The sequence below is a fragment of the Monomorium pharaonis genome, chromosome 10 (genome assembly GCF_013373865.1).
Source record: "Monomorium pharaonis isolate MP-MQ-018 chromosome 10, ASM1337386v2, whole genome shotgun sequence".
Classification (NCBI taxonomy): Eukaryota; Metazoa; Arthropoda; class Insecta; order Hymenoptera; family Formicidae; genus Monomorium; species Monomorium pharaonis.
In genome coordinates this window covers 19,797,512-19,823,303 of record NC_050476.1, presented here as the reverse complement: position 1 = coordinate 19,823,303, position 25,792 = coordinate 19,797,512, and the positions used below count along the sequence as shown (strand labels likewise).

At 37.2% G+C, this 25,792-nt stretch overlaps 1 protein-coding gene across 3 annotated transcripts in view; it reads right to left on the bottom strand.

The window, feature by feature from the left end:
* The window catches only part of LOC105829260 (LIM/homeobox protein Lhx3), a 49,840-nt gene extending 25,103 nt beyond the window's left edge, over positions 1 to 24,737 (bottom strand). For 2 of the 3 annotated variants that reach the window (XM_028193783.2, XM_036292995.1), the window contains exons 1-2: positions 20,731 to 24,737; positions 9,064 to 9,108 (exon numbers count right to left, since the gene is read on the bottom strand). In XM_028193783.2, the coding sequence (XP_028049584.2) occupies positions 9,064 to 9,108; positions 20,731 to 21,013 (328 nt within the window). In that variant the 5' untranslated portion in view covers positions 21,014 to 24,737. The remainder of the gene's footprint in view (positions 1 to 9,063; positions 9,109 to 20,730) is intronic. The other variant, XM_036292996.1, reaches the window with a different exon arrangement.
* Positions 24,738 to 25,792: the final 1,055 nt, after the last annotated feature.

The following is a 25,792-nucleotide window of genomic DNA, read 5'->3' as shown; positions in this document are numbered from 1 at the left end:
ATGAAAGCCTTTCGATAACGTACGGATACTTTCGAGACTTAATGATAAGCGCGCTACAAACGCGCGAGGTATAGTAGAAAAAATTATACATTTAATAAACGCAAGTTTGTTATCGTCTTTAATAATTTTATGATACGACGATACAGCTAAATAATCCCGTAAGTCCCGATGGTTTTAATTATCGTATTGCTCATTCCTCCGCGACTGTTTATCGCGCGATTTTTTTTCTCACATCAAACTTTCTAATTTTAATTAATAACCGTGCAAGCCTCCGTATCATCGTCGAGTGGATGAATTACGGTTCTACTTCTCAAGCTTGTATTAAGGCCGGCTGGTTTAGGGCCTTTTGCGCAGCGAGCCGGGATTTAATCACTCGCAGGATCCGTTCTTCGCGATGGAACAAAGGCGGCGTTTGAGAGTTCGGGCGAACACGCTCGTCCATCTGTAAAAGTCAGCGGTGTCTACCGCGCAAAACGGATCCTCCTAGATTCTAATCAGGGGCTGCGTGTACCTATTAGGGACGTTCATTGTGCGTGGGTGTACCGTGAATACGACAGGGGTAAGTCTCCCCTTCGGGGATGGCCCCATCAAAAAGCTGGGGATCTGACTTCGCTCTCTTTCTTTGTTTCTTTCTCCCTTTCCATTTCTCTCCCTTTCTCCCTTTCGCCCTCTCCCTCTTTCACCACGAGACCGTCACTTGTCACGTATGATTATGTGCGCGATTCCCTTATTTCCGAGCTACAAACACCGTCACACGCGCGACACATGCGACCAGCACGGGGTACGCATGTTCTATACAAATATATGGATGTTTGCTGACTAGTGATACAACCGAAAAAAGAAAAACAATAATCTTTTAGTATAATTCGATGCGTAAGATAGAAATTGGTTTCATTCAAAATTATCAAAAATTAATACGCCCTCCTATTTAATTTTTAACGTGTAAATTGCAAGTATAAAATCCGGAATACCTATAAAACAATATGTATTGCAACAATATTAAAACATTTGACAATATTGAATCGCTGAGGGTCCCTGTTTTGCTGTAATTCAAATTTAAATTAACTTGATCAACCTTTCTTATCTATATAAAAAGTTTTTAACTAAACATATATTATTTGCACAAATAGATAATAAGAGATTTTTAATATATATTCTTTAATATATTTCACATCATTTATTAACAAAAACATTTCTGTCGCGTCGGTTAATCAAAATTTCATATCGCTTCATTCGCTTTTACCCGTTTTACCTTTTAATGTCTTACGTCTATTGTACTATACTTCATAAACCTCTTTAATTTCAAGAAGAGCAGCGGCCACTTTCATATCGTCCCGTCATATCCTTTCCCTCCCGCAAACGTACACACCCCTTTAGGTAGCAACAACGTAGCCGGCCTCGCCGTCGGGGTTAACGAGCATCAACGAGCGCGCCTTGTGTAAAAACACACACATACCGCGGCGGCTTCCTCGTGCGGGCTTCCAGAAGTTATCGGGCTACTTCCGAGGCTATCTTCCGATGATCGCGCATCTGTCGTGCATTTTGGTGAATCACTCCGTTCCACGGAGCGCCCGCCGACGGGCGTCGCTCCATATTATGGCTTCCACGGGTCCGCGGGTGTTCCGGAATATTGCGCTCCCGATATAGACCAGGCCGACTGACTGGTCGGGTCAGCTGCGGAAGCGTGGCTCGTGCCACCGGCGTAACCATAAGGCCCGCAATTACGACGGGGGTTTGCGGTCGGCCCCGCGATGATTTGTCGGCCTCCTCCTCCTCCTCCTCCACGGTAATTAAAGGGATGACTTTCAACCGCCGGCGACGTCGCGTCGAATCTTCCCGCGTGATTTTTTTCGCCGCCCACGTGAAAAAGGCCGAGCCCCAGATTCTTCACACGTACGTCAACGAGTTCGTCAACGAATCAATTCACATGGATTCGAAGAATTGAGCAAAGTTTCTAGTTTTGAATACAATATTGATAAATTTTTGAAATTATCTCTGAGCGATCCGACAATGATTTTTTTATTTGTCCCATAAAGAGACTTAATGAAGTATCAAGTAAGTCTTTTGCCGTTATCTCGGATTATAACTTTTTAGAACACAAATTGTTACACTTTATGTAGTTTGTGTAATTAATGACTTGATTTAATTTATACACAAAGAGAATTTTCTCTTACTCAAAATCTGGTAATTGTAAGATAATTTGTTAACTCGAGGAATTTTACTATACTTTTTAGTAAAATTTACTAAAACTATAGTAAATTTTACTAAAAAGTATAGTAAAATTCCTCGAGGCCACACATTATCCCACAATTTTGAGGATAAATTTTAAGAGAAAATTATCTCCATGTATAAAAACATTTTTAAAGAAAAATGTTATATATTAATATTTGAGATTTATTTCATTTATAAAAACTTTTAATTTTTAATATTGTTATTTCATAATTTTGCTGTTCAACTTTGTTTTAGAAAAATATATTCTCTATGATGGATAGATAATATATACTCTCTCGCATATTCTCTACGCAATCTCTATCTTGTTTTAGCTACAACACACACACGCGAACAAGAGCTTTCATCAACATCCAAAGCGTGTATGTTATAAATATACGAAATTACGAGACGTTATTATAATGACCATTTCCCACCAGAGAAATTAATTTAATTGACGTTATTGAATGATGTTGAAGCGTTTTTTAAAAATAAACATTTATTAAACAAATTTAATTTTATTGCACATCCATTGTACATGATGTTGCGTATCGTTTGGACAAAAAAATTATATTTATGTTTTATTCAAATATTATATTAAATATAAATCGGAAAAGCGCCTCTACCGCGCCCGCGGCGACAGGGACATTATGAAATTTTATTCCCGCTGGCTGGCTCGGGTATTATTTAGCATGTCACGTTTGCTGTGTGTTTACTAAAGCTCTCCATTCTGCGACCACAGAGAGAAAGAGAGAGAGAGAGAGAGAGAGAACCTGCCTTTGCAATCGATATATGAAGCACCGCGACCGCGGCACTCCCCGGAGAGAATCGCGATATGTATTTTCAGAAAGCGCCTGCACGCTCTTCGAGCACGCCCTCGCCAGTTCGCGAGCTTCTGTTTGCACGCGGTACCTTTCATCCGTGGCTATTTGATCTTATTATTTCATTCGTCTAAATTTAAACACTTCACCCCCTGCGATACCGGGGTTTGTTTTCCCGTCCCGCCGCGAGACGATGCTGAACCGAATAACTCAATCGGAGGGGCCTGAAGAGTCCTCGGTGTTGACGAGGTAAACGCGTCATCGTAACCCAAAACTGTAAATCTTTTTCGGGTATTGAAAAGTTCGAAAAATACTGAAATTAGAGGTAAATTATCTACAAACGTGTTTTTGAAGATTAAACTTCGGTGAAAAGTTTTCTCAGAATTTTTATACTAATTGGAACACTTTTTAGAAATATTAAAAAATTTACATCTTTTCTTAGAATCTGTATCAGAATTTTTATATGTAAATATTTTAAGATTTTTGTAGTTATCAATTTTTAATTTAAAAACTTTACTTTAAACTTTTTCAGGTTTTTATAAGATTTCATACACTGAGAAAAAAAAATTCAAATAAATATTTCTTGGAATAATGCTAATAACATTATTTTATAGAAAATCAATAATATTTATTTAAAACAAGTATACTAGTTTTCTATAATTTAGAAAATATTACTTGTTTGAAATAAATATTATTGATTTTCTATAAAATATGTTATTAGCACTATTCAAAGAAACATTTATTTGTATCTAGCAATTTTTTTTCTCAGTGTATTTCAGAATTTGACGAGAAACTTAAGTGTCAAAAATCCCTAACATTTTGCCTAATGTAATTTTCGCGTATAACGAAAATCGCAAAGAAGAATCAAGATCGTCGCGAACCCTCGAAAACGGACCGATGCGTTAACCGCGTTACAGGCGCTGGTATAAACCAAACCAAACATTGACATGTTCAATCATAGCGATCTCTCATAGTCAGCTAGAGCGATGACGGAGGAGAAGGAGGAAGAGAGGAAGGAACGAGGGAGGCATGAATAAACTCATAGGATATGTAGGGTCAGACAGAAAGAGAACGAGAGAAGAGGGGGGAGAGGAGGGGGAGAAACAGAGAGAGAGAGAGAGCGGCATCGTATACCATCTGGCCTCTGACGGAAAGGTTGGCACTAAGGGGTAGAAATTGAAATGAAAACAGGGCGCTACCCCAAAACCGTGCCGCGTCTTTGCTATGGTTGTCAATGAGGGCTATTAGGGGACGATATGTTTTTCTTCTTCACAGATTTTCTCTATGACGCGTTGACTTCTACCTAGACCCGATGACGAGAGCGATGATTGCTCGTCCGTGACATGCAGAGAAGGATAAAGCGACGACGCGGTTGTTATCCATTCTTTTTTTACTGTGTAATTGATGTTAGTAAAATCATCAAGGCAATATAAAGTATTATTTTAAATATTATTGTTTGAATAATGCTTTGAGATAAAATATATAAAGTATAAAGTTATAAAATAAATTGTAAGAGTATCTTCGAATTTGGTGTTTGCAGTATTTCAATATGTATTTAATTGTCCTACATAGCTTTAAATTGAAATACAATAATTTAATTTTTATTTTAAAATTATTATGTTTAAAACTTTCATATAAAGTAAATGCTTGAAATGATCTCTTATCTCTTATGTACTGTATCGTTATTTTAAAATAATTTAAATTTAACATCTTACAACTTTTAAATTACAGTCTGTCATATATCATCATATTCGATATCATATTACTCTTTTTAAAAAGATCTTATAGTTTTTGATATAAATTTATAAATAACAATGCTGAACTTCATAATTAGTGATTCTAGGGGGTCAAAAGATATACACGGATCACTTAATGTTCCAACTGTATTATGCGGGCAATGTTCGAAGTCTAAATCTGCGGGTTATTTTCATCATATTATTTCATTTCTTTTGACGATTCAGTAAATATTAATAATTGTAGATAAGCAAAAATTTATAAAATTAATTTTAGTTGATTTAAATATTGCCATATAATTAAAATGCACTTATTTATATTTTACATAAACAATACTTAACAAATTAGTAGTAAGCAGTAAAAATGCTGACAAAAAAATAAATATTTTAGTCGTAACAATTAATAATGATAATAATAATAATAATAATAAAATCTTTTAATTTTAACATATTTTGACATAAAATATATAATGTCTTGTAAATTATTAATTTTTTTGTCTATATCTTAATATTCTTGTATAGAATAATAAAAAACAAAAAGAATCAATGACCTTATAATAGAAATCATCTTTTGCTTCACTTTCTATATCTTCTGCTTTACTTTCTGTATTTTGAACTTATTTGTTACAATTTCCTTTGTATATTCAATCCTTATAGTTCCCATATAGAGTTTTCGATCAAGGCGCGAGGAAAAAAGTGCAAATAATACACGTTACACGTGGTAACGGTGTTTTGAATAGTACTCGAACCGCCTCGACGAGCACTTGGCGTAAGAGCATTGAGAAGGTCACGTGTCGACTCGTGCATACCGGATGTCACGGTTTTGTCGTATTTAACGCCTCCTCTATAGTCTATTCACTTCGCGGTAAAAGCATAGGCGGTTCCTTTTCCACCTAAATAATCACCAACGAGGTACAGAGGCTCGTGCCATGAGAAATGAACGCGCGCGATAACATATAGAAAACAATTGATACTGGATAACAATTGAGACAATGTTTGTTTTGATATAAAAGATATTCATCCTCTTTAATAGATATGCTTGATCTTTCAGAAGAAAAGATTAATATTAACTAAAAGGTAATACAAATTCACATTTCTTTCTGTCTATTTTAATTTATTACAATTTTAACATACCCCGTAGGAAAAAATTATGCAAAAATTATTGCACAAAAAATTGCATATTTTTGTGCATGAATTTCTACAGTTTTTTGTACAAATTTTCGCCTTCAGAATTTTTCTGCAGAATCTTTTACAGAATTTTATGTAATTTTTTCTGACAGAAATTTTCAGAAAACATTACATAAAATTCTGCAAAATATTCTGCAGAAAAATTCTGGAGGCAAAAACTTTGTACAAAAATCTGTAAAAACTGCAGAAATTCATGCACAAAAGTGTGCAATTTTTTGTGCAGTAATTTTTGCATAATTCTTTCCTACGGGACACGTTATTGTAAAAATAAAAAAATAGAAAGGTTTCTAAAGCGCGTTGAAATTACGAGACGTCTCTTCGTTTTAAACGACGACTTCTAAACGGGAGAAATATGCAGTCATCATGGCTGTGTGATAGCCAGCACTCCTTCACGTTCACGCACTCGTCGTTATCGACTTATTTCACTTGCGCGGATAAGCGGACATTTTCACGGACAATTACGTAACGAGAGCATGGGAATTGGGTTACGGAATGCCACAATTTTAGCGTCGCTGTAAATCCACGCGTGATTTGCAATGCGTGCCACGGACGAGCATGTGGGATCTCTCCGGCGAGCGTAGGAGTGCCGCGTCAACTATTGTATCCCGCGGCAACCATTTCGTCTACAATGAGCGTTTGACAAAACCGCAAAGCACTGACCGTGATCGTATTTTGGTATCCGTTTACGATCCCTATCGATTACATTCGAGATTAAACCGTCAAGGCAACGTTAAACTTTTGGCTACAACTTTTTAAAATGTTGAAAATTCGTGTAATAAGAAAAAAACGTATTTTTAATGATAAATGACGAGAAACAAACCGAATGAAGCCCGAAGAAGTAAACGTTTCTATAAAAATTCTCCAGTTTAGTCGTATAATTAATACTTTTAATACTTTAATTTTCTGGTATCGCGTAATTATTTTTAATAGATCCCACTTTGGCTTACTTTGTTCCTGCCTTCGTAACTGTCATTAATATATTTGACATGTTTCCGTGCTGCGATGAATGATATATTGTTCCCTAATGATTTTCTGATCCTCTACAATGTTATCGTAGGACATCATCCACTTACGTATTGCGGAAAGAATCGAAGGGAGAGGGGGGGGCAATGGGGTTGCCGAAGAAAGTCGACTATGGGGAGGACTAGAGACACAAAGATAGATAGGTAGATAGATAGATAGGCCGATAGCTATAGATACGGGAGGAGAAACGGTGCGAGCGTTACAATTATCCTAATGGAGCCGTGAACACCAGCACGCATTATCGATTCGACGTAAGCACTTTTATACTGACTACGTAACCCATTAAACTGCAGTATATAACTTAACGCAACGGGAAACAACTTTCCTCATCGGGTACGTGAGTTCTCGATTCACGTGTGTTTTCGATTCAGCGAACCACAAATATAACTGTTACATCTAACATAGAAGTAGAGCCATTACACGGAGAGAATTTTCCTTTAAAAATTACCCTAAAAGTCGTGGCAATTGTGGGACAACGTAAACCTTGAAGAATTTTACTACACTTTTGACAAAGTTTACTAAAATTTTAATAAACTTTGGTAAAATTTTGTAAATATTTTACTATACTTCTAACAATATTTACTAAAACTTTGCCAAATTTTATTACAATTTTGACCGTCGCTGTTTTCTACTTCGAATATGTCGATTACTTTTCAAAGAAGTTTCTCTTAATTTCTTACTATTTCTGAAAACACAAAAGCAAGTTTTGGATTATGAAAAAAACAAAGTAGACCAAGAATAGAAATAGACATAGTTTAAAGATAAAATTTTGTAACGCAAGTCAAGATTGAAGATGCGACAGATATATCGCGGGAATGGACGATTCAAACGTTTTTATACGTTTTTTAATCAAAGAGTCCTTTTCTCTCCCCTTCTCCTCCACGCCTCTCGCGCCTCATCACCGCAAACGGGGACCCTCGTTCGAGCAAACTGTAAAGTCTGCCGCGAAGCCATCTAAACGATTATTTCCAATTAACGGGCGGCCCACGAAAATCGGCAACAAACCCAGCGGGAAGGCGATCCGCGTACATCGGCGCACACGAGAGACGTCGGAATGAACAATCCACTCGTCAGCCCCGGCCACGTGCTCGCACGTGCCAGGAACGTGCCGCGACAACTGGTGCCCCGCTCGCACGTCGCGCCATGTGCTCGGATGAATATGTACCACCCTGTAACGTCGGGGGGGGGGGGGGTGACGCGCGCGTGTCGCTTCGCAGGGTGAAGGATTACTCCGCGAGCGTAGTGACTGTTACTTCTTCTCTATCTTCGCGCGTGGAGGGACGGAGCTCTCGCCAGAAGCCCCCGCTTGTGAAAACCGAGAGCGCCTCTCTTCGATCTCGCGTGGCGATTCCTCCTCCCTTCACAGAAATCGCCACGGGCAGCTTATGCTCCTTGGATTGCGAGCCATCGCGTCAGCAGTAAAGCCCTTCCCCCCCCCCCCCTGCATCCATATTCGATGTGTATTAAGTTAAAAACGCGCTACGATCGCCCGCATTTCGAGCGGGTATTATGTGCTGAAGTGGACGGCGGAATATCGACGTCGACAATGAAGCTCTCTCAGAGATGTAACTTCTGATCGGCAATGGTGTCCCGTGACCAACTGTCGCACTAGATCGAACGAAGTAGAACGTGTTCTGGATAACATATGGGACAGAGTCGAGTGTCTCGCACGGTGCCTCTCGTGACCCTTTTCGCAACAGACTACTTTAAGGATTGATACCATCATTCGGGCTTTCTCGTTTGCAAAATTGACACACTCTCGGCTTCCCCCTGCATAGTTTATCTTCCACCCGATTTTATCCCTTTCTCCCGTAAAGCACTGTCTTTAGTATTTAAGTAGAAGCGGCAGAGATTTAGATTTCGATTATTTAGGTGTAAGATGATACTTGCATTTATTTTTGACAATGAAATCGTAATAATTGGCGTCAGGTCACTCTTGTAATATTTATCACTTTAGGATTTGACGCGATAAAATCTGAATTAAAAGAATAACAGTTCAATGTGCTAAGTTTGAGTTTCTAAGATGTTCCTAATAGTACTTATCCGCAGAAAATAACGTAAAGGAGTCAAATAAAAAAAAAAGCACTCACATTCTTCCTTGATAGTAAAACGGCTTGGTGTTTTGACTCTCCGTTCTAAAACAAAAGAAAAGAAAATGTAATACGACTTGAAAAATGGAAAATTAAAGAGCTAAGTTAAAAATAGTTTCCCCCCCCTTACAATTAATTGAAAATAATAAATTCAAATCAATATGCAATTAAATCTTTAAAAGAGGAAGAAAAACGGATGACATCCATAATATAATTGTTACCGTTTTACACAACAATAAAATAATATTAATGACAAAGTTTCTATAAAGTTGAATTTGAATTTACTTTAATAAATTTTTGCAAATCAATTTAAATTAAAATTATTTTATAAATTTTAATTTAAAGTACTTCTGTGCTTTCACATGATTACACGAAAAAATATTTTATGGAACCCTCGAGAAAGCCGTCGGTTTACCATTACTATTCCGGGATTGCTAGAGATTTGAGTGCGTCGACACAATTGCTGAATACGAGCGTCGTTCTCGTTTATCCCGGGATTGTAGGCATCATAACTTTTTTTATAGGACATTGTGTATGTCACTAACATTTCAACTTGTCTGCACTTTTCTTATGCCAACGTAATATATAATTTACACGTCGCTTACGAGCGAGTTCTGGCATATTTTGTGCGACGTGTGATTTGCGGTTCGTCATTTTTTCAAAAACAAATTATTAAATTATTATTGTGTGCAAGAAAATCTTTATCATACTATGGTGCGCATATATCGCGCGTAACAAAAATATTTTGCACGATGTGATTCTCACGCGTGCGAATCAACCATATCGTACTTTATACGATAATTGTACGTTTTTGTATAGAGTGTAATTTACGTCCTGATTAATTGTAAATAGCGAATAAATATTTGAGCGTTAAAAGAATATTTAAAAACCCGAATAAAATAATAAAATTGCAAAATTAAATATTCTGCTTAAATATTAATTACAAAATTTACTTTGTGTTATTATTATAACACAAAATGTGATTATTATAACATTATTATAACAAATTCTAACAAATACATTAATTTGGAGATATTTCAATGAAATAAGAGAACAATAATTTGCATACAAATTGCAGATAAAAATAATATTTTCAAATACATTTCCCATATTAAAAATGCTATTTATTTTAACATATTAAAAATTTATTTTGTTTAGTTATATAATGATCTGATGACTATTATATAACTTCTCGTTTCCTGATTTACCTATCTCGTTTTGTATGTCAATATATTATTCAATGTATTATCGAAATATAATCAATTTCAAAATCTAAAACTTTGCTCGTGGGTTTGAAATCCTCTGATAACAATTTGTGCTGAAAAGAAAGTGCTGAACCACTTCACATTTATTTGTTAAGTAAACAAGATCACAAGAACGTGTCGTAAACCGAATAGATCCGTGTAAAAATATTTACGCATTTAAGCTTTATACTTTCTCTTTCCTCAGTTGTCTGTGCATAATTGTAATGCCACTTTTCTTTCTTTTCCGCAAATTTCGTGTAATAAGCTCACTTGACATCAGGTTGTAAAAAATAAGGAAAATATACGGAAGACGAAATTGATGAGAGTTCTCTGGGTATTGCGCGATAAGAGTTTTCTCCCGGAGGGATAATTCAGGAGTTAAGGAAGGGCTATAGCTTCTTTTTAGAAAGTTTTCGTTTCTTGAGGTTGTATACAAGAAAACACTGAAAGGTTAGAAGTTTAAACTTTTGCATTCTCGTAATATAGATGAGTGAGATCTAGGTTGATTGTGCGAGAATTTTTTTAAACATAATTTTAAACATTTAAAGAAAAATTTGCAGAGATTTGTTTATATAGTTATAATAAATTAACATTTATTACCGAATGTTATAATATTTTCTATCAATCTGCATTTGATATTCACCAATCAAATAATCGAAGTTAATTCCGGCTTATTCTAGTTTTTCAATTTCAAAAACACACAATCATTATAAATAATAAAAGAGATTGGATAAAATCTATTATGTGTGCGCATATGCGCGCACGCGCGCATGCGTGCGCGTGTGCATGCGTGTAAAATTGTAATAAAAACGATGGAACAGTTTTCTAATAATTATACATGTTTTACACATTTCTAAATCTATATTAAGGTCGAGATAATCGATATCTACTTTTCTATATTTTTCATTATAAATTATTTTTTATCCCGGTCTTTTTTTAAATACTGTTTTGTTCCCTTAAAAGATATACAATATCTATAACCTTAGTTAGATAAGAACCTTATGTTACGTGTATCGAAATACATATGTCCCTGAATTAAATAAGCAACGGAAACAGTGTAACATTTAGACTCGTGTCCTTTTGGGTCCACGCAATTCCGCCGTGTGCCGGCGACATAATCGTAAGGTTACATAAACGCGGTCTAAACACCATTTAGTTCCCATCATGAGCCACTTAATCTCTGATCGCGTAAACTCCCAGTGGCAACAACGGAAGGGAACCAACAATTGCGTAGGGAGAAAGAGAGCGAGAGAGAGAGAGACGCATGTGATTATGCACTCGACAAACAGGAGAACTCTGTCCCGCAAGAGTCACGTGGCGCCGTAGAAGTGAACACCACCTCTCTCTTTTAATGTAGCACTCCATGGAAAAACTTACCCTATGCGATAGGCGATCGACAAGCACGCCTCCAAGGAAAACAACCCCGAGGCCTCGGTCCTGCGTTCCCACGTATATACGCTAACTCAATCCCAGAATTCTCCGTGTAGCGGTTCGGATTACATGCCGCTTACATCCAGAGTGTACAGCCGAACCGATACACACCCGAAAATTTCTTCTTTGAAATAATTGATATTTAGCAAACAATAACTTTTCCATTATTGAAGATCGCAATAATAGTAATATTGTAACAATTAATAGATTAAAAGAAACATGCATGGATAAGTAGTTTCTGTTGAAAAAATTATTTTAAAATCCTCATTTTCTCTTAACTGTAACTAAATTTAAAAGCATTCCGTTATAAAGTTAAGACAATGTGTTAAACAGAAAAAGATTAGGATTTTCTAAAAACGCAGCATTTTTTATTTATATAATTAAATCATGAAGCTTTATATTGTATTTAACTTTAAACAAAGTTTATTTTGTCAGAATTAAGGTTCTAAGTTGATTGAAAACAGCAGTATGTGTATAAAGTTAAAAATATTTTTCTAAACATTTATTAGAGTTACAAAGCAGAGATTTTAGATATTAAATTTTATATATAACTTTTTTTTATAAAATTGTTAAAAAAGCGGATATATTATTTAGTAACTTTTGAATGAATTTGTTGGTAAATTCATATTAAATTCATATTAAATATAAAAATTGCTATTATCAAAAATATTAGGCCAAGTAATGAATTTTATAACATTATTAATAATAATTTAATACTTTAATCGGCCACTATGTTTGGTAGAAAGTAGATAAACATTATGCATTGTTGTCCCAATTGAAATAATCCAGTTTTTGAAATAACTCTTTAAGTTGAAATAAAATTTTTTATCTTATCGAGAATCGCTTGCTTCTCCCTGTTTACAATCAAAATGACAAACCAATAGGCCTTATCTTTTGACGTAATTTCTTCATAATAATAATAACATTAAATTCTAATTTGCATTACATTTTTTAATAAACATTAAACGTAATTTAATGTTTATAAAACTAATTTGTTCAAGCAATCCAAATTCAACGACATTTGTCAAACTTTTTAAAAACAAATAATTAAATATATTCAATTTTAATATAATAATATGATATATATATTAATTATAAAAAATAAGCTTAAAAAATAATGTAAAAACATTAAAAATTTTAATTACTATTAATGATCGTCACTTGTGCATTCTTTTCAGAAGAGTAAAAATTATTTTTATGTATATATGTACTTTTTTTCTTAAAAAGATGACGTCGTTACGGTCCAGTGATCCCACGACTATCTTCATAAGTTTTTCTTAGCATTAAAAAAAAAAAAAGGACAGCTATCGATCAAACCTCGATTAGTCGGTCTTCCAAACCGGAAATGAGTTGACCTCGGTTAGCCACGCGCGAGAAAAAAAAATCGTAATGCCGTAATACTCCCCCGGGGTGAGATGCCGTAACCTGATGCGGGTGGCGGAACACGCGCGTGTACGCGGGAATTGTTTTTTAGTCGGGAAACCTTATATGTCGTCGACCTTTCTTCGTGCTAAAAGGCTTCTGCGTGGTTTGCTTGTCAATTTAATGAGACATTTTATTAATAGTCCAATAATTAAAATAAAGTTGTGATAACTGTTTCGTTAAATGAAGATAATTAAGTTAGATTAGAGATCTTTTACGTAAACATAAAAATAATACAGTATCCTTTAGATCGTTAGACTTTCATTCTCTGTGACTACGATCAAATCATGACTTATAGTGACGCGGATTGGCAATAAGGGGACGATAACCGGTATTTAACGACGTTACCGGACCGATCTATCACAACGAGTGGTCACTCGGGGCGAAGTTGCGTCGCGAAAAGCGAAGAAAACGAGGGAAAATATAGGAAAAGCCCGGCCGATGCCTTCCCGATCGGGCGGTTTTCATGCTCGGACTATAAAAAAAAAGAAGGTAGCAAAACCACCGTTACCGCAGGAACTTTCGACTTGGAAAGCAATTTCCCTTTCCCACTTAGGCAACTTTTTTCAGGATAAATGGAGGCAGACAGGAGGTACTGCCACGATTATAGCACGTGAAAAAGATTGCCAGCATTTTCATTCCACTCGGATGTATTCTGACATCATGAAATATGATCAACACACGAATATATTTTGTATTCTATTGTATTTCAAATAAGATATTGTGTAAAATTTTTAATCATCAGATACGTTGTCTGACTAAATGGAAAGGAAACCTTTGAAAAAGTTTGACACTAATAATTAAGCTTGGGAAAATAATTTCAATTAAATGTTCAGTGTTCAGTTAATTTTAAAAATATTCAGTAATATGTGGCAATCACATTAATATTAAATAAATATGAATACAGTAATAATGGCCAATCGATTATTGCACGATTACTAAATATTACTAAACATTATTAAAATATTAACTGAACTTTTAATCGAAATTATTTCACTAAATCTTAGTAATCATATCCAGGCTTATTTATAATATTATCATACTTTTTCTAGCGTTTTGATTCTAATAAAAGACTAACTAATTTAATTGTTACGCAAAAAGATTCTTTTCCGATCACGGTTGCGCGATTTCATCTACGGCAGAAGAAAGCATTTGCGAACATTCGAGGAGTGCGAAATTTGAATAAGCATCTCGAGGAGCATCACCTCGCACGCCACACCGTTGAAGAAAAAAAAAAAAAAAATTACAGGAATTGTGCCTCGTAGGCGCCGAGTAAAGTGACGCGAGGAATTCAAGTCCCAAAGGGAAGAGCTTCTCCCAGCCGCGTAATACGATCAACTCGTCCAATCATCGGCTTTGGCTACCACGGAAGCGCCCGGTGACGTTCCTCGTGCACAACCCCGCGCATACAAAGAAAACGCACGCTCGTATTGCGCGCGCGCGCGCGCGTGCTCGTGTTAGTGCGCGCGATTATACGGGAGTAGGAACCTTAAGGTTCAGCCCTTTTAGAGCACCAAAGCCGATCCGTCGTCGGCAACAAAGGTACCGACCTTCATCCTCATTTTCCCACCGACTTCTCTCCACGTGAATACCACGCGCTACTCCGTAACCGGACTGCCATTTTCTTTTCATCCCCGTCCCGACCAGCCCTCATTCGCTATGAGCCGTCGTTTCCTATGGTTACCATTTCGCTCGGGGGTTGGTTGACATCGTCATTGGAGCTTCTCGCCCCTTGTCAACGTACGTTTCTGACAATCTTTTTCCATAAAATAAAAAGAAGGAGGAGAGAGACTTTTTATTTTGCGAACGCCTCTTCTTTTTCCTACGCGTGCAAGATAATGTCCGAAGCGATTAAATCGCTCGCCAAATATTTCAAAGAGAAATTAGCGAAATGTAGTGATTAAAATTGATTTATAATAGGGAATTTTTATTAAAGTATTTCTACGCTATGATTTTATCTGATTCTGCTCTTTTTAATTAAAATATATTTCGTCAAAGTCAAAGGCATGTTCTATCTTATTGAGTCCGAAAAAGGTCTATTTTCAATTTTACTCTTTATGGAAAAGTATTAGCAATACTGGAAAAAAGTATGTAAAATTACATAAATAATATGTGTAAAACTTATTTGACACAAAACATTGATAGTGAAATATATAAACTTCTTTAATACTTTTATTTTTTTATCTTTAATTGTACAAATACATCTTTATATTGAACAAAAAATTATATTAGGAATAAAAATACTTAAAAAATTTCTATATTTCCGTTATAAATTATTGCGCAATTTTACAAATATTATTTACAAATATTTTACATAATTTTTTTTACAGCAAATTAAAATTTGGTAAATTTTGTAGAAATATTTATTTTATAAATCATGGCAATATTTTTTAATCAAATCTGTATGCAGCTAAATTTGAGATACTTCATTAAAACCGTTCCGTGTACGGATCAAACAGACGAAATGTTTGCATAAAATTCGTAACACCGTGAAAAAAATCTATATCTCAATATGCAATCCATCATATTCGATCAGGTCAAATCATTATACGAAGTCCGTGATAAGCCCTGGAACTTGCCTGATTCACGGTGGTTCGCAGCGATTTGCAAGAGCAAGACAATTAGCAATAAAGCCCTCCCAACCCGGACTTTGACGTGGCTCTGACGCGGCTTACACGGTTCGCAAGTTTAGTTCTAGGTCGTGTGTAGGATTTAAGCGCGTCGTACGCGCCCGAAGCAATACCGTATATCGATTGTGGGACGGCCGAGCCTCCGAACACATTACATGATTAAACCGCCCCAATGGCATAGCAACCGGCCTTGCAGCACTTACCTTATTAAAATATCCGCCACCCTCGCCGCGCCCTTTTAACAAAACCGGAGCCGCGAACTACTACTCCGCTCTCTTTATTACCCAGAAACGCTTAGCCGGTCAGAGGTTGATCGGTTCTGCGGATCGCGCGTGAGCAAAAAGACCGGTTAGAGCTACCTTTTCGTGGTAGGTGTTAATCGCGATTATGACGCTAATAATCGAGCTGACTGAATTGAAAGATGTATGCGATTTGCGTACAAGACAGTTTCAAATCAGTTTCAAAATCAGTTTAATGCTACACTGAGAAGAAAAGTTGTTAATTTGACTAAATTTTTCTTCAACTTAATTAAACTTCTTTAATTTAACTGTTTGTGTATTTCAGTCAAATATATATAAATACTTAAATTGAAGTTCATGTGTTTTATGTATTTAAGTTAATTGCATAAATACTTGAACTGAAGAAATTTAATCTAGTTGAAAAATTTAGTCAAATTAACAACATTTTTTTCTCAGTGTAAATATAACAAATATAATGAGATTTCAAGATGAATCTTAGAATTTGAATTTCATCGTAGTTTAAAATATCATACGTTGTATGTAAAGTTAAATTTTTCTATTCTTAAACTCTTATATTAATTTAGTCGAATATAAATTTTAGTAGAGGAAGATCATTATTAATTAATATACCACTTTGTTTTACATAAAATTTCTTAAATAAAAACTAAAAGTAAAAGTTTTTAAATATAAATGTAAAGCAGATGTTGTCTCTGTCAGATAATGTAACAGTTTTTATTACACGGTTTCATATTTCGTAATAATTAATATTTTTTCGCAATATAACTAAAAATGAACGTAAAATTAGGTCTTAAAACTAGCAGATGGAATTCAAATACAACTTCATAATAAAAGAGTTATTTGCAAAATAAATTAAAACACTTTTGTAATTAACTATATTTCTATATATTAAACAACAAAGTTTATTTTAATATTACACACATACACACACACACACACACACATAATTTATATTTAAAACCGTTTTATATTAAATCTAAATATTAATCAAGAAAGATAATTGATAAAAACTCTTGGTTTTGTAGTCGACATAGTTAAAGAATGAAGTTGAGAAGCTCTGAGTTAGCTATTATCCTAATTGATAATCAAAAGAGTCCCAACAGCCGCGCGTCTCGCTCCTCGGCTCGTAATAAGCGTAAAATATGACTCGTACTTGAATCTTAAAAGGGTTACGAGGTCACGAGCCTCTGTTTACGGATAGCGAACCTAATTATCGCTAAACTCGCTCGATCCGACGTGAATATTCATTCGGAAAATCGGTCGTCGACTCCGCGTTACTGCTGCCGCGAGGTCGTCTTCCAGCAGCGGACGTTCATAATTTAGGAAGCCTTCGACCTTGCTCCACTCACCGAGATCGACTGGATGAATAACTCAGAGGACAAGGCAAGGCGTGGCGGAGGAGAAGGAGGACGAAAATGACGGACAGCTGTGTGGTTAAGATGAGCAAAAGTCGAGCGAAGATCTATAAAGTCTAACATTGTCCTCGACCGATTAATATTCATTCGATGTTCTTGTATTTGGGGATTTAAAAGTAAAAGTGTCTTTTTAAATAACGTATGATACAATGTCTTGTCCGCATTTCCTTTCGCTGAATCTTAAATCAATCTGGAATTATATTATTCTGAATTGTAAACAATTGAAATTTGAAAAAATTTTGAAGATGTAAAGAAAATAATGAAAGCCATATTCATCACTAAATAATTAAGCTTATTTTTCACTCAATTATTAAATAAAAAACATTAAACTTAAAACAAAACTTATATTAAGAAAAGTCTTATTTAGATATCTCTTTCTGATACAAATGTGTTTTGCATCAAGAAGCAATTATCTATAACATCAGAAAATAAAGTATGCCATAGACATCTTATATTAAAAATACCGGATGTTATTCTAACTGCAAACAGAGATGATATCTCGTGGCCTTAAATACAATCGATTAAATGCAGTTTATTTCATGATAAAAAGATATAAAATACTATTTACGTCATTTCAAACAATTGTCATAAGAAAAGAAATTCACTGTCATTGGGCAAGACAAACTGAAATTGTTAAACACTATAAATTCAAGTAAATATGTTCATAATATAGCGAATTTTTACCATAAAATAAAATTATTAGAATTCTCTTTTCATATTTGTTAGAGAATTTGCGAAAAGAGTTTAAAAAAAGTTAAATTACTTCTCGCATAAGCAACAAAAAGAAAGAAAGAAATTTTATATATGCCACACATGGGTAGCCATTATTACATTCTGCAAAGTTCGTAGTATTATAATTCCGTAAACTATCGTGTAACATCGCAACGTTAATGAGCGTAACTCAATCAACATTGTACCTAATTATGTTAACTAAATACACTAAATGGTTAAGTTTATTACAAAGTGATTAAATCTTCTTTTGTATTTACATTTACAGATTAATATTAAATTTAAAATTATATTCTAAAATTGCATGTAGACAATGATTTCACAATTAAATTAAGATATGTAAGGTTTAATAATATCTCTAATAAAATCAAAATTATCTATTAAGAAAGAAAATAGAATCTTGAATATGAATATCGATGGTAAATATTTTATAACTTATATATTGTTATTTATAATTAAGAATTATAATAAAATTTATATATAATTTACAAAATAAATATTTAATATTTTTAAAACAGAAAATTCTCAAAATGTTTTTCTTCATCAAAAGAATTATAACGTTTATAAAATATATATGAACTCAAAATAAAATAAAATAATAAGAAAAAATCTACAATAATTAAATATTGTATTATCGATCTTAATTTTACAATGTTAACTTATAAACTCTTTAAAACTCAGATTTTAAAATGGAGAAAAATACATTATAATTGCAAATAATTCAAATCAGTTTAATTTTTATTTTAAAATATGTTATAGAAATTACTTAATAAATTATAATTGATGTCAAATTTTGGTCAATGGTATTTCGTTGAAGACTGAAGTGCCGGTAATCAAATATTTGACGTCATTTTACTATAATACTGTATGGCTTGAGAAGTTACGACGTCATAAAATCGATAAAGAAAAACAATAAGACGGTGCCATGGACGCGATAACGAATTTTTAGATGAGGATATTAATCTTATCGATCGTTGATGGAGAGACATTATCGAAAAGCGGCCACTGTTCACGTAATGTCTAAGCGAGAATTTTAAGGCAAGTTGATATTGCCGTCATTGAGCGCAAAAATTATGTCAAACGACACGCATCATAAATCGAAAAAGCTAACTTTCAATCAAGCTTTAATGATAAACGCAATTGTCAAACGTCTCGTTACTAATTTCGCCATTAATCATGGCGCTGCTGCGTGTAAATTGTTTTTGATGTAATTGCCACTGTGCAATTGGCAGTTGCATTTCGCAGATAAATGCTGCAGATGAGTTTCCGAGTCAACGAACGTAACGAAAAATCGAGCGATAGTAATTAAATGGAGTCTAATGTTTGCGCTGGTAATACATTCGATATTTACATTTCATATCTCAGCAGAAATTGTAAAAAGAGAATAATGTCTATTTTTACCAAAACGCTCCTCGCAGATATGTTTAATTATATTACGTAGATAAATATTTATTAATAAAATATCAAATCACGATAATATAAATTTGTATATAAATATATAATAATATATAAATATATAATAACTGCGTTACTAAGATTACTTTAATAATACATATGATAACTTTTTTAATTGCTATGCAAGTTACAAGAACCGATAATCTGTGTTAGTGTTAAAATTTATGTTTATTTTTTTTCGTAACCGTCGACATGTTGAATAATCGATGTGATAACTTGGATGTGGAAAAGAAGTACTCAGCATGTAACACGTATTCGCAACGATGCATCATCGTGTCGGTACGATGATAGCTTTTTTAAGGTATTGCTTTCCAGAATAGACGTGTGTTAAGAAAAGAGAAAATTTCGTACTTAAGGAAATATAAATAATCTTTTTACAATACAGCTTCTTCAATGTCGTCTTCAATGTTGCATAAGTTACGCAATCTTGATTTTGTCCAAAAATAATCTCTGATAATATTCGCAGCTATCCTTCTATCAGTTCACTGATATGTCATTTTTATGATTAACGAGTTATATAAAATGCTAAGCGGTTAATAATTGCACTTAGAAAATTTCCTTTTTTTGTATCGTTATTTTTTACCTCTCTTTGTTTACCTTTAAAAATGTTTAATACTCAAGTAGCTGCTATTAATTTTTTGAATGTTTACAGAAGATTAACTAAATTCTGAAAAGTTGCTGTTAAAGAGTAAAATTACTAACACAAACAAAAAAAATTCATTCAATTTAAATAATTGTTTTAAATAAGATGCAAGATTTTTAAAATCCTAACAATATAACAGTTTCCAAATTAATAACTAGTATCATATATATTTTTTGATGATATATTATATAATATTTTGTGAGAGTTTAATTCAATCATTCCTCCTTAAAGAGATCATTTTCAGACATCAATGCAACCTTTTTCCACTCGTCCTTCAAACATCACTCAGAAAATCAGACTTCCTGATATACTTTTATAAGTAAGAGCAGGCATTTATAAACAAATGCTTCCTGAATGCTGAACAACTTATATTATAGGGCATCCACAGTAAATGCAGCCGTTAATCTGCAGAGAGTTTGATGTCGTGTTTATCTCACTCACCTTCCAGGTTCTTGTTTCTCGCGAGGAGCGCCAGCAGGACGTCCTGGTTGGGCGCCGCGTCGGCTAGATCCTCGTCCTGATGGGTCGGCGGTAGTGCCGGTCCCAGCGGCGGCATGGCACCCGGCGGCGGACGCGGCATCATCACCGGCGGGCCCGGCGCGGCGCCCAGCGGCAGGGCCAGGCCGCCGGACGTGTGGTGCAGGGAATTGTGGGCCGCTATCGGGCCGCTGCTGGTCAGGTTCGTCGGTAGCGTCGCGACCGGCTGCTGCACCGCCGCCGACATCGACAGGTCGACGCCACCCAGCAGCACCGGACGACAGCCACTCGAAGCACCGCTGCCGCTCACCGCCGGGAGGATCCCGCCGCCTCCCGGCAGCGGTGCGTACGGCAGGTACAGCTCCAGTCTAAGAGTGAATTCGTGCAGCCGCGTCGAGGAGCAATTCCCGGCGAGCTCGTCGCCTCCCTCGCGCCGATCGTCACTCCGAGATCGACGATCCGCCTTCTTCCCGTGGACGGCAAGATCGTCGAGATCTGTGCAATATCGACGATTTCTGTTTAATTAACGACGCAAGTTGACGCTCTCGGCTACGAATCAGCGAACGTCGACAGGACTAAGTTTGTTGCACGCTGGAGATACTTGAAACGATTCATGCGAGATACATTCGCCTTCTGGATTAAGAAAAAAGAGCTTGGTGATGTAGTCGGGTAGTTTCTTGGATTATTCGGATTGTTTGAAAGCAATTTGTTGCTGCGGGATTTCTTGAAGGGGAAAAACTTTCGCTGATAGAAGTAGACAGTATCGTGCATCAAGGCACTTTTTCCACCGAGGGAGAAATATAATTATATTAAATCTCTATATTCTATCTCTCCGAATCAAAGGAAACACGCTCCGACCGCCGTGTCACGGTACGAAACAATGTGATAAGAAGTTATGCGTCCCTCTTTGGAGATTTACTACTTGTACCTTCCACCTTCGTTCAATCTTGCGAAGATGCAGATTAGCGATCTTCGCTGAACTATCTCTTCCGTTGTACACGGAAGACTTACTTCATACAGGACAGTTGCTGACAACAAGTTGCGTCCATCTAGAAAGCTCGAATACGACAATTTGACGTTAGGCACAGAATCCCTCAGAGTTCTGCCGAACGGCTGATGGTGTCCCGGGGAAACTAGAAGACTCGAAAACTCACTGATTCACACTTTTACTTTTTCTTACTCATCTGCCTCTGCCATCGTCAACACCAGTACACTGAGAACAGTGAATCTAGCCCTCAGACATTCTCGTGATTATTTCTACATCTTCTACTTTTGTTGGATGTAAATCCCCTGCCAATTCTGGAACCGCACCAAATAATTATCAGGCGAATTTCAACGTCTTATCTCGAGGTGCCCCGAATGCGAAGCAATTTCGTCGCGAAATTCGCACGACCGCTCGTAAACGACGAGGCCGCGACGAAGGAGAACGCCTCTCCCGCGCAAGATACGCGCTTTTTGCGCTTGGGACTCGTTTACGAGCCCGTTGCACGAGACTTGAATGGGCTGTTTGTAAACAGTTTCCACCTACACTACCACCTACCGAGTCGCTTATTGTCAACGTTCCCGCGCTCACGGCACGACAAGTGTACACGATTTTTCTAGCCGTGACGCGATTTCTTCTCAGCACACATCAACACTTCGACGCACTCACACATAAACTTCACACGTTAAATATTCGGAGTACGAGTCATCTAACTGGAGTCCCAGAGGTTTCATGGTTACGATTTTCTCCTTCTCGGAGTAAATCATACGACACAACCGTCCTCCATCTTCCGATTGGCCGTCAAGTCACTTGTACTGGCTACAACTGACAAAGAGAAATACATCTAATTGGCTGATCGCGTATTACCACGCACTATGCTGCGTACAACGTCGACGCTGGTAGCCAAGTGTCTGATCGCGTATTTGGTTCTATATTTCTCTCTTCCCGCGACGTACACGACGTTTCCGATCAAAGATCACGAAATTTGTGACCACTTCCCTCCACCGAATTGAATCTACGTCATTCCGCGCGACGGATGGACGTCGTCGTTCCTTCGATATATGTCGCACCGAGTTATTTCCGGCTTGCGACGAGCCGCGGCCGAGTCTCCTCCGATTGAGCCGGAAATCGCCGTCGACGCCACCGCGCGCGCCTTCCGTGCGGGCTTGAAGCCGGCCGCGTACTCCTCGATGCCCCCGATGAATCGCCGACGGATCGCCGGCCGCTTATCGGGTCGCTCACGAGAGCCCCGGTTTATCTCGTAACCTTGAATACACGAGCGCCGATCTCGCCGAATCGCCACTGCGATTTCGTTGCCCGTTCTTCGAAAGCACGCGCTTGAGTGACGTCGACGCTCTTGAAGCGATATACCGAACAAGGTAAAATCTCCTCCTTCCTTTTGCAAAAGAGCGACGGCAATGCTCTCCAAATTCGACGAACGTTTAAAAATAGGACGCGACCAAAGAATTAATCATTTATTTTTCTATTAATCGTGATGATAAAAAGATAGTAAATCTTTTCAATACAGATTGTACTAAACGTTGATATTCTATCTGCCTCTGGGAAGTCGTTCGGTTCCTCTCGTTGTTCCTCCGTCGGCATCAGATTTCGTACGTGTGCCTTCTACGTTCGATCCTTTTATAAATCCCCGCGCTTCTCACTCTCCTTTAAATTCTTCACGATTGCACTCACTTTCTTATCCGGACGTTTCTTCGGTCTCTCCTCGTGGACGTCGATCCAACAAAATCTCCGATCGGTATTCCACGGGGCGGAGCGAAATTTTCTTTTCAACGCCGGGCAAACATGCTCGCGGTGGGCTGACAAAACTGGAAACCACTCCGAGGGCTCCCCCGCGGAACCCGGGAGTATCGTTGCCCGCGCGGCGAAGATCCGCCAGCGGGGACGAGTGTTTTTTGCGCGCGTGTCGATGTAAATCTCGCGCCCGACGTAAACCGTCCGATCGGCCGAAAAACGCGACGGACCGTAAGCCGATCTAGCCCGGCCGCCGGTTCCCCCGGTTGATTCGGCGATTCGGCCCGAATGTGCCGGTCAGCCTCGCCGGCCGCCGCCGGTAAGAAACGCCGAATTCCGCGGCCTCCCGATCGCGATCTTCGACCTGCCACGTTGTCCTGCCCGTTTTTTCCTTCTCATCGGTGAAGCGGACCCCGTCCCCCCGAATGGCCCCGGTCTACGAGCGCGTTCGACGACACCCCTCGATGACCGTTGCCGATCGTCCCCGCTCGGTCCGCGGGCCTCGCATCTTGCGCCAAAACGGCGGCGAGGGTTTGGAAAATATTGGTGATCGCGTTTCCTCCCGCGAATCAGTCACTTTCGCCGCTCCGTACCCACATTGATCCCCGACGGTCTTTAGATTTCGAGGCTCTTGCACGGGTAACACACGAAGAACCGATGGCTTCAAGCCGATCCAATCTCAAGATACATTCCTTTCACTGATAAGTATTCTTGATCGATATCAAAAGAAACGGCTGCGAGAGGTGTGTAACAAGCTCATTGTCCGGCTGATGTACAAAGGTGGTATATCCCGGGGTCTCTGGCGAGTCGTCCCGCGGAATTCACTGATAAATAATATTCCTATCCGATTTTTCTTCGTACCCCTCGAAGCAAAACTTGTAGCACACTGCGGACCACAAAAGTTCGGACGAAGGGGCACGAGCCACGGAGGATCGTGCGGCGCGGTATATGCGTGTGGAATATGCGATTTGATTAGCAGGTGCCGCGGTACTATGGTGCCGGCTTCGGGCTCAGCGCGGCCGTAGTACACCGGCCAGCGGAAGCCCGGCTCTCTCGGAGGGCCACGAAGGACGCGGAAGGTGGAGGTGGTCGCCCACCGGACGTAGCGTCCGAAATCGCGTACGCAGCTATCGGAGGAGAGGTTGCCACCCTACCCATCGTCCTCGGCCACCACCGAGACCACCGCCGCCGCCGCCGCCGCCGCCGCCACCTCGAGCACCACCTCGAATAGGGGAATTATCGGTGGGGGAGTCTCTCTCGGCACGCCTGCGCTCCGTACGCCACGTTCACCCCTCTACCACCCCTTCCCCCCCTTCTTTCTCCGTTGTTCGCGAGGCAGCGGCGAGGTGGAACGCGTGGTGAACGCGTACCGACCTATGATCTCGCGCAAGATTTCGAGATGGTTTACGGTACGAGGTGAACCCTAAAGCTAGCGGAGCTATACCTCGCTCGAAGGCTTCGCTGCCTGTCGCGGGGAAAAAAAAGGAACGCGGTTGACTGCGACTAAAAATGACCGACATAGGTGCAAATGGCCTCAAGGAAGTTTACGTGTGAAATATAGAATATCATATTGAGAATGTAGAAAGGGAACTTAAATTGTTCAATAAGTTTTCTTTGCGTAATATCTTCCCACGATTTCATTGTATCTATAATTAAATTCTATATACATTTGTAATAACCATTTGTATAGCGTGGTAGTACACTCGGTAAACAAATAATGTTTAAAAATGTTGATTTTATGTGTATTTTTTGAACATTTCAAAATAGTATTGCACAAATATTTCAAAAAGATTACTTTATGTATATAATACTTTCCAAAATATTGTTGAATATTTGTGAAACTTTATTTCCACAAGTAATGATTAAAATTTGTTTACTTTGATATTACAAGCAATGATAAATACGACATTCGAAAATGTAACATTGTTAATAAATATCGTTGTAATAACATGATATTGATTTTATGTTATATTTATGTAATTAGTAATTTTTAAAACATATAAATTTGTTAATGATAAGTAAATATGTTTTAATATACATTTCAAATTAAAGTTTAATTAAATATTGGATTACATATAAAGATACAAACTTATTTATCCGGTTTGATTAATACATAATATTATATATTTTAATAATATTACGCGCGCAATAGAATACTTAATTTTATTTTATAATCATAATAAATTAATTAAAAAATGTTTTTATGATTAAATGTTATAGAATTATAAAGAATAATAATATCTGATAATATCTGTAATTATGAAAAGTCAAGGATATTAAGTACAATTTGAA